Source organism: Trichoderma gamsii (assembly GCF_001481775.2).
Source record: "Trichoderma gamsii strain T6085 chromosome Unknown Scaffold_44.2, whole genome shotgun sequence".
Lineage (NCBI taxonomy): Eukaryota > Fungi > Ascomycota > Sordariomycetes > Hypocreales > Hypocreaceae > Trichoderma > Trichoderma gamsii.
Window position 1 is genome coordinate 163,282 of NW_020171381.1, and position 14,535 is coordinate 177,816.

General features: G+C 50.3%; 4 protein-coding genes across 4 annotated transcripts; 2 read left to right on the plus strand and 2 right to left on the minus strand.

The window, feature by feature from the left end:
* Positions 1–470: 470 nt before the first annotated feature.
* TGAM01_v209289 (pyruvate decarboxylase) lies at positions 471–4,397 on the plus strand (the record flags this gene model as incomplete). The annotated part of the gene is made up of 9 exons (XM_024550525.1): positions 471–663; positions 779–1,485; positions 1,556–2,082; positions 2,150–2,446; positions 2,498–2,522; positions 3,122–3,286; positions 3,374–3,913; positions 3,992–4,141; positions 4,242–4,397. The coding sequence occupies 9 exons, from the start codon at positions 471–473 to the stop codon at positions 4,395–4,397; spliced, it is 2,760 nt and encodes a 919-aa protein (XP_024404732.1).
* A 272-nt stretch (positions 4,398–4,669) lies between these two features.
* Positions 4,670–6,640, minus strand: TGAM01_v209290 (hypothetical protein; the record flags this gene model as incomplete). Its single annotated transcript, XM_018801904.1, has 2 exons — positions 4,670–6,333; positions 6,409–6,640. 2 exons carry the CDS (start codon positions 6,638–6,640, stop codon positions 4,670–4,672), a joined length of 1,896 nt encoding a protein of 631 aa, XP_018664729.1.
* A 625-nt stretch (positions 6,641–7,265) lies between these two features.
* TGAM01_v209291 (hypothetical protein) lies at positions 7,266–11,016 on the plus strand (the record flags this gene model as incomplete). The annotated part of the gene is made up of 4 exons (XM_024550526.1): positions 7,266–7,370; positions 7,431–10,721; positions 10,802–10,902; positions 10,983–11,016. 4 exons carry the CDS (start codon positions 7,266–7,268, stop codon positions 11,014–11,016), a joined length of 3,531 nt encoding a protein of 1,176 aa, XP_024404733.1.
* Positions 11,017–11,273: 257 nt separating this feature from the next.
* TGAM01_v209292 (hypothetical protein) lies at positions 11,274–12,126 on the minus strand (the record flags this gene model as incomplete). The annotated part of the gene is made up of 2 exons (XM_018801902.2): positions 11,274–11,606; positions 11,668–12,126. 2 exons carry the CDS (start codon positions 12,124–12,126, stop codon positions 11,274–11,276), a joined length of 792 nt encoding a protein of 263 aa, XP_018664727.2.
* Between the last annotated feature and the right edge of the window lie 2,409 nt (positions 12,127–14,535).

The window sequence follows — 14,535 nt, forward strand, 5'->3', positions numbered from 1 at the left end:
GCCTTATCGCGGGCCTGCTGCCGGATTACATCACTATCACCACAGAGGCGCGTCTGAAGGTCAGATCATGCCTGCCGGTGGCATGAGCAAAACGTGCGCGCATGGGTGGGTCTTTTTTTTTTTTTATGGCGCTCGATTCGATGCCGATTGCTGTTCTGGGACAGCTTCGAGACTAGCGAGAGAAGCTTCAATCGTTTGGGTGGTTTTTGTTTGCAGCAGTGATGGGAAGATATATATCGTCGGTTGGTCGCTGTTGGGATGCTGCCTTGTCTCTCTTGTACCCTCAGACAACAATTTCCCTAGGAATACCTCCTGCATAGAATACATTGCCTATTATTCAAATCAATTCTAGAGGAGCAGCATTGTCATTATTACCTGCCCCTCCATCTGATACATACATTGATTGTCGCCATCACACCTATAAGCCATAATAAACAGCATCAAAGAAAGCCCCAACCATTGTTTGAATCATGGCCAGCATCAACATTAGGGTGCAGAATCTCGAGCAGCCCATGGACGTTGCCGAATACCTCTTTCGGCGTCTCCACGAAATTGGCATTCGCTCCATCCATGGCCTTCCAGGCGATTACAACCTCCTTGCCCTCGACTATCTGCCATCGTGTGGCCTGAGATGGGTCGGCAGCGTCAACGAACTCAATGCTGGTGAGTTTCAATTGCATTTGAAATGACATGATGGTGTAACAGCTATTCATTTCATCCACCAAGATATCCATCCCAAATAGGGACATCTCTTTGCTAACTGTGCAACTTCTTCTAGCTTATGCTGCTGATGGCTATGCTCGTGTCAAGCAGATGGGAGCTCTCATCACCACTTTTGGAGTGGGAGAGCTCTCAGCCATCAATGGCGTTGCCGGTGCCTTTTCGGAACACGTCCCAGTCGTTCACATCGTCGGCTGCCCTTCCACCGTTTCGCAGCGAAACGGCATGCTCCTCCACCACACGCTCGGAAACGGTGACTTCAACATCTTTGCCAACATGAGCGCTCAAATATCCTGCGAAGTGGCCAAGCTCACCAATCCCAACGAAATCGCTACCCAGATCGACCATGCCCTTCGAGTTTGCTTCATTCGTTCTCGACCCGTCTACATTATGCTTCCTACCGATATGGTCCAGGCAAAGGTAGAAGGCGCCAGGCTCAAGGAGCCAATTGATTTGTCGGAGCCTCCAAATGATCCCGAGAGCGAAGCATACGTCGTTGATGTTGTTCTCAAGTATCTGCGTGCTGCAAAGAACCCTGTCATCCTTGTCGATGCTTGTGCTATCCGTCATCGTGTTCTTGATGAGGTTCATGATCTCATCGAAAAGACAAATCTCCCCGTCTTTGTCACTCCCATGGGTAAAGGTGCTGTTAACGAAGAACACCCAACATATGGCGGTGTCTATGCCGGTGACGGCTCACATCCGCCTCAAGTTAAGGACATGGTTGAGTCTTCCGATTTGATATTGACAATCGGTGCCCTCAAGGTATGTACCCATTCTGATACTTTTGTCCTTTACGTGTTCGCCAAATATCTGACTTGTCACACTATTACAGAGCGACTTCAACACTGCTGGTTTCTCTTACCGCACCTCACAGCTGAACACGATTGATCTACACAGCGATCACTGCATTGTCAAATATTCGACCTATCCAGGTGTCCAGATGAGGGGTGTGCTGCGACAAGTGATCAAGCAGCTCGATGCATCTGAGATCAATGCTCAGCCAGCACCAGTTGTCGAGAATGAAGTGACCAAGAACCGAGATAACTCACCCGTTATTACACAGGCTTTCTTCTGGCCGCGCGTTGGAGAATTCCTAAAAAAGAACGACATTGTCATCACCGAGACTGGAACAGCCAACTTTGGTATCTGGGATACTAAATTCCCCTCTGGCGTTACTGCACTTTCTCAAGTCCTTTGGGGAAGCATTGGCTGGTCTGTTGGTGCCTGCCAAGGAGCTGTTCTTGCGGCTGCCGATGACAATAGCGACCGCAGAACAATCCTCTTTGTTGGTGACGGCTCATTCCAGCTCACTGCTCAAGAATTGAGCACAATGATTCGTCTCAAGTTGAAGCCTATCATGTGAGTATCTATCCGTAATACCCAAGTGCTACCAGCTACACAGTAGAACTGACTCATTCCTTTTTAGCTTTGTCATCTGCAACGATGGCTTTACCATTGAACGTTTCATTCACGGCATGGAAGCCGAGTACAACGACATTGCAAACTGGGATTTCAAGGCTCTAGTTGACGTCTTTGGCGGATCCAAGACGGCCAAGAAGTTCGCCGTCAAGACCAAGGACGAGCTAGACAGTCTCCTCACAGACCCTACCTTTAACGCCGCAGAATGTCTCCAGTTTGTCGAGCTATATATGCCCAAAGAAGATGCTCCTCGAGCATTGATCATGACGGCAGAAGCCAGTGCGAGGAACAATGCCAAGACAGAGTAAAGAGGGCTGCCATGATGACTGATTATCAGCCTTTGAAATTGTAATAGACCTGATAAATATGGATCAAGGCAGGTACCGATCGTTAATTAAGCAGGTTTGAACGGGGAAGGATTTTTGAAAATGAGAAAACGATGGGATGGTATTTGGAATAACTGGACATTATAATGAGTACCTATAAATTTTAAGTTCATATTATCTTTTTATACAACATTTGCTCTTCTATCGCGTGAGCTCCTTTGGAGTAGGCACTTGGACACAAGTGATCACGTGATGCTTACTCGAAATCGATGCTGAGAATAAGTTCTCGGTACCATGCTTCTGCTACACGCTGCCTTCGAAGTCTAGGTACCGGCTACTCTTTCGCCGTAACTAATCGCCAGGCTTGGAATAAAATACACTGTTCTCGCGTGCTCATATTGCATCCTATACCTTTTAGGCATTTCAGTCGGCAATTTTGGCTCCAGGAGATCAATTGAGATGGCAGACGCTACATCAAAAAGGAAACAAGGCCCTGGGGGAGCCGACGGCTCTGCTTTCAAGAAAAGAAAGGTATTTACCATGAATTCATACGTCTTTCTGGAGAAAAACTACCTCTCGTTCCCTTTCTTCTATACGATACCACCATATTCAATATATATGAATTGTTATACTTACTGAGGCTTCTAAAATAGGAGGGTACAGCTGGAAGATGGAAGACACCGGCTCAAAAGGCAAAGTATGCCGGCAGAGTGGAAATGGGCACCGCGCTCGACGTGGGCGATGAAGGCATTTGGGTCACCTATGCCAGAGGTATGAAGGGCAAAGCGGTCCGAGAGTTTACGGCCATGTGCGAAGAGGTAGGAGCTGTATTCTTACTTTTCTTAGTCTTTGACAGCATGAGCCATTCATGCTGCTTGATGTGGTTACTAAATGACAATTGATAGTATGGTGAAAAGATGTACGGCATCAAGCCACCAGTCGACGCCTCAGAGGCACACGCCCAGTCAGGAGATGAAGCAGAAGACATCGAGGCGTCCATCCAGAAGGAGCTTGACGCGATGAAGGAGTCTCGGAAGCCGAAAGAACGAAGGGTCTTCTCGCCGGTAGCAGTTGGCATCGAGTGCGTCTTCTTCATGAAGACGATGAAGCCGGTGGACCCGTATCAGCTGGTCCTCCGGATCTGCAGAGATGCGCAAGAGTGCCCCAGCCCGAAGGACCGCAAGTGCAAGTACATTAACCGGCTGACGCCAGTGATGGACACGGATAAGGCGACGGAGAAGGGGATTCAACGGGTGGCGTGGAAAGTTCTTGCGTCGTTTTTCAGCTTGAATGAGGAAGAGAAGGAGGGAGAGGACGAGGAGAAGGACGAGGAGAAACTGAAAGCAGAAGGCTCAGATGAAAAGGCGGAAGAAGTAAAAGAGACGGCTCAACCACTTGAGCCGACGCCAGAAGCCCAGCAAGCCGAGGTATCTCCCGCTTTTACTGTGAGTTTTGACTTGGATTAAGAGAGCTTCTTCTTCTTCTTCTTCTTCTTCTCAGACATGATTGTGACTAACGTACAGAATGAGCAGTATGCCATCCGACACACTATGAGAAATCACACCATTCTCAAATCAGAAGCAGTCATCAAGATGATTGCCGGCATGGTCAAGCCCGAGCACAAAGTCAACCTCAGAACCCCAGACAAGGTCATCCTCGTCGAGATATTCCAGGTATATCGCATCATTAACCCCCGATCCCTCTTTCACTCGCGGGTCACGGCGCTTGACGAACATCGGGTAAGATAGAAGCTGACAGTATGTGACATGCTAGATGTTTTGTGGTATCTCTGTCGTCGACGGCAAGGAGTGGGAGGAGCTGAAGCGGTATAACATCAATGCACTCTATGACATGACGGGCGAGCAGAAGAGTGGAAACCCAGGAAAGACCACGAAGGAGGAGATGAAGGAGGAGACGAAAGAAGAGTAGAATAGATTCGAGCCGATTGACGTGGGCTAATCGCTGCTTGTTGCTTAGGCATTGGCATCTTGGTTTCATTAGAAGAGAAGAAAAGCAATATATTGGACGAGCAAGGAGTATTCGGTATAATTAGCTTTAGATATATGGTACTTGTTTATCTAGATTGGTAATTGATATTGGCGGATGTACCTTATTTGGTATGTAAACGCAAAATTGACACTCTGATAAAGCCCTGGTCTGCAATTACTTGGATGCAGTTCTAGCTGAGTTTATCACCTTTCTCATTCGCCCCCCTCGCTTCCACTATCCTCATCACGCGGTAGCTGGAAACCCATAAGCCCCATAAGATTTCCCGCCGGACCAGCCATACCACCCTGGCTCTTGAAACTCTCGAGCAGGTTTTTGGCTAGGTTATAGTCGATGTCGATCTCGTCGTCGTCGTCATTATCAGAATCATTGGCTGATTGGGCGCCTTGTCCTTGCAGTAGCTGTTCTTTCTCCTTGCCTTTCCCCTTCTTCTCCGAGCTTTCTTTTGACTTGATGGCACGCTTGGCGGTTGGTGGGTCGAGCTGAAGGGTGCCGTACTCCTTAAGTTCAGCTTCCATGCGAGAGGCAAGATCCTGAATATCTCGATCTTCTACCGCCTCACTGTCGTTCTCGCTGTCGGAGTGGTCTTCTGCAGCCTTGATATTACTTCCCTGTGCTTCTCTCCCAGTGGCTGTTGTTGTAAATCCCGTCATCTCCCTCATCATTCGAGCAAAGGCCTCCTCGTCAAAGTTTACATCTTCGTCTTGATCATCATCATCATCATCCTCCTCTTCATCATCGTCATTGTCAACGTCCATCCTGTCTAGCTCAGCTCCATCCAGCCCTGCACTGTCGTCATTGAGGAAAGCTTCAAAACGAGAGACGATCTTTCGCAGATTTTGCTGAGTCTGCGCCTCGCCGAAGCCAGATGCCCCCTTTGAAGGTGCTTGAGCTTGTTTGCCCTCGAGTTCGCGCTCGAAATCCTCATAATTAATATCAAGCCATGAATCGTCGTCGTCCCGGTCAACTTGGTCCCACAACCTGATGTCGTCATCAGATGGTAAGACTGAGCTTCCATCTTCTTGTAGGTCTTCTAGCATAATGGCCATCTCACGGACAACTCTGCTTTTGCTATTCTCTGCATCCTTGGCGAGCATCTCAAAGCCACAAGTGAGTTTCATGCCTGTCTCTAAGCGCTCAACTCTTTTCTGCTCTTCATTTGATGATAGATTCTCGATTTTAGTACTTCGGAATACGGATTCCCATCTCGGCGGCGTATCGAATCGTTGAGACTTGAGTTGAGCGTAGAGAGTCTTGCTGAGTCTCACGCTGACTGTAACAAAATCTTCTGGGGGGAATTCTAGGGATGCTGATGATGACAGGATAGGCTTTAAGGAGTTGGCATCTCTCAGATAGAAGCTCTCAACAGCAGGGGCTATAGACTTTGGCAGACCATGTATAATGTAGGCTACTGCTCGGGGAATCGTGACAAGAGAATGGTGGATGGAGTTGGATATGTGCTCAGGGTATTTTTTTAGCCTATGGAACGCTTCAGAATCGATGGCAGGAAGCTGAACAAGCCCGTCTGTACTTGACCGTAGAAAGGTTACGGCTTGCAAGAGCGATAACTGATCTACTTCCCGGGAATGCATAGAAGGTCCATTTTTGATCTTGGAGTTGATAGGAATGAGAAAGATCTTTCCGAGGTGAATCCATACGCGGTATTGGTCAATCTCCGGACTTAACCAACTGGGAAGGGTATTGGCGGCTTCGACTAAGAGAAACTCTCCATCAGAGTCTCCAACTCTCACCCAAAGATCTGGATGGGCTTTGGATAATTCACAAAGCATATAGACAATGAGCCACTCATCTTCTATGGCATCTCCATAATCGGTAGTGCCATGCAGAAAGAGTAATCCTAGGAGATGGTTGTTAGAACATAATGGAAGAATCGTGAGCTGCAGCCACAACAGGTATCATGCACGACACTTACCATTTTCGCTTTTGAACGAGACTTCGAAGCCCTCACGTTGCCATATGTAATCCTTTGTGAGGGATTGAGCGAGCTCTACTGCTGCTTTTCGAATAGTTTCAAGGCGAGAGCGTGTTTTACGAGCTTCGGTTTGCTGGCTGTCAATCACAAAAAGCATGTACTCGACGGTGTTTTCTGGGAGCTGCCCAGTGACAGCAGCCTCTGTCTCGCCGACATTGCCGTCTGCAGACATGCTCACTGTGAGAGGATCCACATATAACTACTGGGAGGCATCGACATGGCGAGATGGTGAAACCTGCAATGGACGCAAGTTTGAGAAGTGTAAAATCGTAGCTCTTTCAGAAGTGTCTAGAAGAAGCCCCACGCTGGTAAAAACTCGCTGCACTTACACGCCACTTAATGAACGGCCACTGGTACAGTCCACCGGTGGGTGGTATTTATGGCGAGTATTTTTAGATTTTGATTAAATAAGATTCAAATTTGCATTTTTCAGAATAATCCTTGATCTGTATAAATTGCACATTTTCTCCCCGTAGTAGTAAATCGGGTTCTCTGATTTTACCCACTTGATGATATCAGAGGTGCAAGGTGCCTTAGTCATGCAGCCACTAGTTCACTGACCCCACGACGCGCCCGTCGCGGTCAACGCGCCACTAAAGAAACAGCTTAATGGAATTTGGGAGGCCAGCGTCGGCATATCTTTTGTCAAACAGAGGGGCGTGCAAGATGTCCATGACGACGACGGGATGCGATTCTGCTAATATCCCTCTAATCTCGACAATTACGCTTCTCTGACCGTCGCACAGCCCCTCCTCTATTACATTCAGCCAACAGCGTTGCTCTAGCAGCCATCGACAATGGCCCCACGTAAGCGATCACGATTGGCATCAGGCCTGGAAGACGGAGAAGAAATTACCGAAGTTGTTGAGGCCCAGGCATCGATGGCAAATGATACGCAGCCGGTAATTATTTTGAATACGTGCTCGAGCAAAATGGCGGGTGGCTGACCCTCGCGGTGATAGAGAAAAAAGGTGCGGTATTCGGCTGGCCGTTCAGCGGAGGCTTCAGGGAGCAGAGCAGCAGATGCAGAACAAGATGATGTCTCCTCGAGCTCGGGCTCCGACAGTGAAAACGGAAATGGCGACGACGATGACGGCGAACTCCCCGCGTCCCCTCCTCAGACTCAGTACGAACTTATGAGAGACAATGGCTTCCGACATCTCGAGAACACGGACTGGGACGACCAGCAAGCTACGCAGAAACTGAAGCGCCGCACAACGACACAGACATTTGACAACATGGTTGCCGAGAGCGGAATTATTGAGAGCATTACATGTTTCAACTTCATGTGTCACGAACGATTGCATGTGGAACTTGGGCCTCTGATCAACTTCATTGTTGGAGAGAACGGCAGTGGCAAGAGTGCTGTTTTGACGGCCCTGACTCTGTGCCTCGGTGGCAAGGCAAGCGACACCAACAGAGGTGGTAGTTTAAAGTCCTTTGTCAAAGAGGGGCGCGAACATGGAAGCCTGGTTGTCAAGATCAAGAACGCTGGGTCCGATTCTTACCAGCCCGATACATACGGCTCATCAATCACCATCGAGCGGCACTTTACCAAATCGGGCGCCAGTGGTTTCAAGATCAAGAACGAGCAAGGCAAAGTTGTCTCAGTCAAGAAGCAGGAAGTCGAGGAAATATCCGAATGGTATGCCCTGCAGATTGGGAATCCTCTTACGGTTCTCTCGCAGGATAATGCGAGACAATTTCTGAACGCTGCAAGCCCGGCACAAAAGTATAAGTATTTCGTTTCTGGCGTTCAGCTCGAGCAGCTGGACAATGACTATAAAATGTCTCAGGATACCTTGGACAAGACTCTTATTCTCCGCGACGATCTTGACGAGAAGATAGATGTTGTCAAGAAGGAGATGGACGATGCGCAAAGACTTGCAGAGATAGCCCAGAAGAACCAGGGTCTCCGTGAGAAAGCAAGGCACTATAGGAACCAGCTTGTCTGGTCCCAAGTGGTTGAGCGAGAGAGAGAGCTGGAACAACGGAATGCCGATATAACCAGACGAGACAAAGAACTCATTGATTGGGAAAGGGACACCGTGAAGGCGTCAGCGAAACTCGACGAAGCTGACGAAAAGCTAGCTCGGGCTCAAGAAGCCCGAGAGGCTCTCAACAGTGAGGAAGAGACTTTCGAAGAGAAAATGTCAGCGGCAGAGGTTGCATGGAATGACGCCAAGAGAAAACAGACAGAACTACAGCGTGAAGAGCGAGATGCTCATATGCGACTCAAAACCCTGCGGTCAGATATACAATCCTGTGAGAACAAGATCAAAGAGGAAGAAAATCGCTTGGACAGGTCATCGGGCTCAGCGCGGGCCGAGAAAGATCAAGAGCTCTCCGAAGCGCAAGCGAAAGAAAAAGATGTCAACGAGCAGATCGCTGAAGCCAAGGCCAAAATGCCGGCTTTGAAATCAAAGATTGATAAAGCCAAGGAAGCTTGTGAACATGCGGATCGTATCGTGCAAGATAAACGTAAGGAGGTAGTTATGGCGCAAAAGGGCGTCAGAGAGCTGGAGCAAAGTAGTGGTTCAGCTTTTGACGGATACGACCAAGAGCTCCTTAACCTCGCCAGGCAAGTTGAGAAGGATAGCGGGTTTGAAAGCAAACCGCTGGGACCCCTAGGCACCCACATTACCCTCCGAAAGCCAGAGTGGGCTGCTCTTCTCGAGAAAACTCTTGGAGAGACTTTGAATGCATTTGTTGTAAAGAGCAAAAGAGATCATTCAAGATTATCAAATCTCATCCAGCGACTGGGTCTGAAAAGGCAACCACCCATCTACATTGCCTATGGGAGTTCAATTGATACTAGGGCTCAAGAGCCAGATGCCGAATTCGACACTATTCTCAGAGTCTTGGAATTTGACCATGACCTCATTCGGACACAGCTTGTTATCAATAACCAGATTGAGAAGGTCATCCTGATCAAGGAGCGTTTAGAAGCAGAGCGAGTGATGATTGATAACGACGGTCCCCCTCGAAACGTGACCGCGTGCCTTTGTTTCCATGACGGCAAAGGAAAACGTGGCCATGGTCTAAGAATCACTAATCGATCGGGAAACATCGGCACTTCTCCTGTCACGCCATCTGGCTTGCGACCTCGCATGCGCTCAGACTCAGCCCAGCGATTGGTTGTGCAAAAGGAGAACCTCAGACAGCTGGGCTTAGAGGTTAAGGAACTCATGACCGAGGAACGCCAAGCACGTCAACGGCTAGAAGACTATAAGTCGGAGCTTACGTCGCACAGGACTGAAATCAGCAATCTAGAAAGCGATTATCGCCGAGTTCAAGCGGATATACAGCGGATATCACTCGACCTGGATGCTTTCGAGGGTGTTGACGGACGGCTGGTTGCACTACGAGAAGAACGAGAAGCAAAGCGCATTGAAGAGGAGCAACTCGGTCTGCAGTACGGCAATCTGAGACTTGAAAAGCGAGACCTGAGCCAAAAAGCAGAAGAGGCCAAGGCACGTCTCGACGCGGAAAAGGATGTGCGTAAGGATCACCAAAGTCGCATCGCGAAAGCGGACGATAAGGTCAAGAAGTATGAAGCAATGCGGAAAATCACAGTCGCTGAAAAGAATGCCGCTTTTGAGAGGCTAGATATTGAGCGACACGAAAGAAGACGAGCAGAGACGAGGCGCGATCAGAAGGTTGCAGAAGTGGCAGATTTCATTCTGCAAGCTCAGCAAGCATCACCGGATCGTGTTCACATCCCTGAGGATGAAACGTATGAAAGCCTGGAGATCAAATACCAACGGGTTTGCGAGCAACTTGCACAGCGAGAGGCTCGGCAAGGAGCCACGGACCAGCAGATTTATGACCGAGCCATTGAGGCCCGGACGAGATACGAGGATGTCATGAAGAAGACGAGGGACGTTGACGAAACTATTTCAAGTCTGAAGCAAGCAATTGAGCACCGACTTCACCTATGGCGACAGTTCCAGAGGCAAATCAGCGCTCGGATACGTATCCAGTTCAGCTACCTTCTCAGCGAGCGTGGATTCAGAGGCAAGATCGATCTCGATCACAGGGCTAGGCGCGTCAACATCCAGATTGAACCCGACAAGACTCGCAAACACTCGTCGGGACGTAACACCAAGACGCTGTCGGGAGGTGAAAAGTCGTTTTCGTCGATTTGTATGCTTCTCTCTGTATGGGAGGCCATTGGTTCGCCGATCCGATGCTTGGATGAGTTTGACGTCTTCATGGACAATGTCAATCGAGCAATCAGTACGAATATGCTGGTAGGTTTTTATCTTCTGTCTTGCTGAAACTGTCAAACACAGAATGATGGAAGCTGATGAATAATCGTTTTTATGTGTAGGTGGATGCCGCTCGTCGATCAGTATCCCGACAGTATATTTTGATTACGCCGAATGCCATTGAGGGTCGAGCCAAGCTTGACAAAGATGTCAAAATCATTCGGTCAGTATTTATCAAATACCTTCTTTCCTACTAGTGTCTCGAGTTTTATGATTAACTGATTGTCTTATCACTGTCTACAGCTTGACTGATCCTCGCCAACGTACCCTCATCTAAGTCAACATATGCCTTTTTGAAAACAGGCTCCTCACTCAAACATATCATCGAGAAGCATTAGCTAGGAGTTTGTGCATTGATGCTAGGACGCCATTCATTTTGGTGGGCGGACCACGTGAGAGAAAAAATACACATATAGTAAACAGTGGTATATACATAGAGGCTGATAATAGTGTACATGATGTTTTACGATTTTGGGCGGTTAGAAGACAACAGGGCAAGGCTGAGAGAGAAAAGGCATGCATCGCCTTATACAATCAGATAGGAACACCTTTGCTTCTCAGGACGTTGATGCCCGCGTTCAGCGTGAAGCCGGCCCACTGTCCCATGGATGCTACGGTTCCTCCAACAGACCGGACCTCGCCCAGCCTTCTATCCAGAAACTTTCTGGTCTCCAAAAAGGCGGGCGATGTGTCATTGGTCATGAACAGCTCGCTGGAGCTGTAGACCATCGAAAGGGCTGCCCGCTTGGTATACCATGAAGGGTCGACAGCCTTGTCGCCGGCCAGGAACCAGATGTCGTCTGACAAGGTGGCCAGCTCTGCTAGCGATGTAGGCATATGGCTTGGCTGGGCCATGATGGCTAAGGCCTATGCGAATTGTTAATATACACGCGACTCAAGTGAGCCCGAGATGTGTAGATGTACAGACCTCTTGCCACCTGTGAATAGTCTCCTTGTTGCCCATCAGCCGCTCCCACGTAAGGGCGGCGACTTTGTCGTTGACGCTTGCTAGAGCCTCATCCTTTAGAAGCTCCTGGCTTTTCTCAGCTAGTCGCTCACGCTGCATGACGAGGTGGTAGTGTATTAGGCTGAACTGGCCATCGGGCAGGATGCTGGAGCTGATGTCTGGGTATCCGGCATCGCGGGCACCAAGGCCAATGGCGCGCAGGGAGAAGCCATGCTCAGGAATGTGCTTGTAGGCGGCGGCGAGGATGGCCCTGTCGACGGTGCCAAAGGGCCCTGACGGAGGAGGGTGGTCGTAGGAGTGGTAGCAGCTCTTTTGCCCGATGCGGGACGAAGGTGTCGGCGCTGCGTGGCGAGCAATTGGGCGGCGAGCCGATCTCGCCAGACGAGCTGCGGTCCTGGGCAGGGAAGATGAGGAGGACATTGGTGGCCGTAACTGTGAGCTTCAGTCTGTGACGGATGCTAATAATGCGCTGGCTGTCGTCTTGCGACACGAGGGGTCTGCAAATTCGAAGCTCTGGATCAGCCCGGAGAGTGGATCCCGGCGGGAGCCTTTGAGCTAAAGGGCCTTGGGGGCCTAGACAAGGTACGAACGAACTTTGAAGGCTATCGAAGCGACTAATCAAGGACATGCTTCTCCTCCTCCCATCCTCTACTGCCTCGTCAATTGTTGCCAACGCAGCATGCGCCGTGTAACTCTGCAGCTGGGACACGGCATTGCTGCTGGCTGGCCTGTATGCACCAGAATATCAAATCGTTCTACCTCGTTTTTTCAGCCCTGAAGCTCCAATTGGCCCTGATGAGTGTTTGCGCATCCTGGAACCTTGTCTAGGATCACAGGATTGCATCATACATGAAGGCATGCATGCATCTTTGGGCCAACTCAACAAACTGCGGCTTGGCTCTAAGGGCGGATCCTGGCAGACGAGTTGCGTTGCTCCAATCGGGCACAGTTGCTGGCATTGGCCCGTTGGACAGCCAATACCAGTGCTGAGGACCAGGACATGCTCTGTACCTATACTGCAATGCATGCTTGATGCTGGCCCCATCAATACGAGCAAGGCCCCCAGCACCATACTTGCATACCTACCCAGCAGCAGCAGATGGCAGGATCCGGTGTCTGCTGTGCTTGCTGTGCTTGCTGTGCTCATCACACGAGCCTTTTTCCTGCATCCGGCCATTGGAGTTTTGTAGTCCATGCACCCAGCTGGCCCTCATTCACATGGCATGGCATACATACAAGTAGTAGCATACCTAGCATGGCATGGGCCTCAGAGATGCGCAGAGCCTCAGCACTGAGAGAGGCTGGCCCTCACCGATCTCGTCGGGTAAGGCACCTTAGCATCGAGTTAGTTGCTTGAGCGGAACTCGATTCGATCCACTTCCAGTTCCGGGCTTTACTGCTCCCGCCTTGCAGTAGCACGAAATGTGTCTCTAGCTCAAGGCTCAAGGTACAGTTGATGTGAGCAGCTTGTGCCTTAGAGTTCAGGCACTAGTACAGTTGCTCGCTGCAAGCAGTCAATATTTTGGCCAATATCAAATTGCTCCTGCCGCCGTATGTGCTTCTTTCGTAATTCACACGTGCTGCTCGAACCCAAATCGAGCTTGGTCCCTACAGTAGCATCAGTAAAGTACCTAAGCCTTTGCAAGCTCTCAACCTCCGTTCTCTTTTGCCTTTCTCCATTCCATTGCAGGCATCGTCGCCTATCCCCCACGCAGTCGCACTGCTACGACGACGCGAAACCTAGAGGAAGCACACCGGTCCAGCGCAGCCTTAAGACCCTCCAATAGGATCCTCCCCGAGACCCTGGCCTCGCATCCGCAGCCAGAACCAAAGGCAAATTCCCAAAAGACTCCAAGGCTGGTGTGAGGAGCCTCCCCCTTGACGCACGCAAGACAAGGTGCACCTGTGACCGGCGCTCTCCTTGGCCTCGGAACCGAACGGCGCCATCGTCGACGAGCAGATTTTCCCGGCTTCAATCCACGCTAAAACCCACGTACGTACGTCCCTCGTCACTGTTGGTGGCCACCATCACGTCCGTCGGCATCCAGTACCAGCGCCGCAAGCTCTCCCCGTTCCCACTGCAAACTCGACGCAATGAGCGACGTGCATGCAGCTGTTGCTACCACATGCTGCGCGAACTTTCCTCCTGGCCTGACTGGCCCTGGCCCGACCCCCCTGTACTTTTTTTTTCCCTTTCTTTTTCCTTTCGCTCTTGCTCTTGCTGGAACCTACTCTCCTACTCGGCCCCCATGAGCTCATCGCAGCTTACGGCGTAGTGGTTTGTACTCGCGCTAGTTCTGGTAGCAGTACCTTACCTTAGCCTTGTACGGGCTCTATGCTACATCCAGCCCTGGCTCTGAATGGCACTCTCAAGTACCTGCTAGTACCTCCCGGGCTTGCCCAAGCTGTCCTTGGCTGCGCTACAGGTGCCGCCTTACCTGTTTGTGCCTCTGCCTGGTCGCGCACTGCCCGCCCTCCCCGTACCTGCGTTACCTGACCACCGGTATCTCATCCATGGGTTCGTAGGACTGCCAGGCACCTAGTTGGTTCTGACGCAAGAGAGCGGGAGCTTTGACGGGCGCTGCTGAGCTGCTGCTGCTCTTGTGGATATATGGGCAGTTTTTCAGCATAGCGGCAGACCTTGTAAGAAGAGCCTCTCTCTAGAGGTAGGCCTCTCTGTATGGCTCTGTATCGGAGCCTCTGCAGGAAGGTACTTGCAGGTACTCCCCGGACTGGTCCCAGGTAGCGCTACTCGTGCTGTAGCTGCCACCCCACGCCGCCTTCAGCCTCTCTGCACGCTCATTCGTCGCCTGCTCCCCTCCCTCCAGT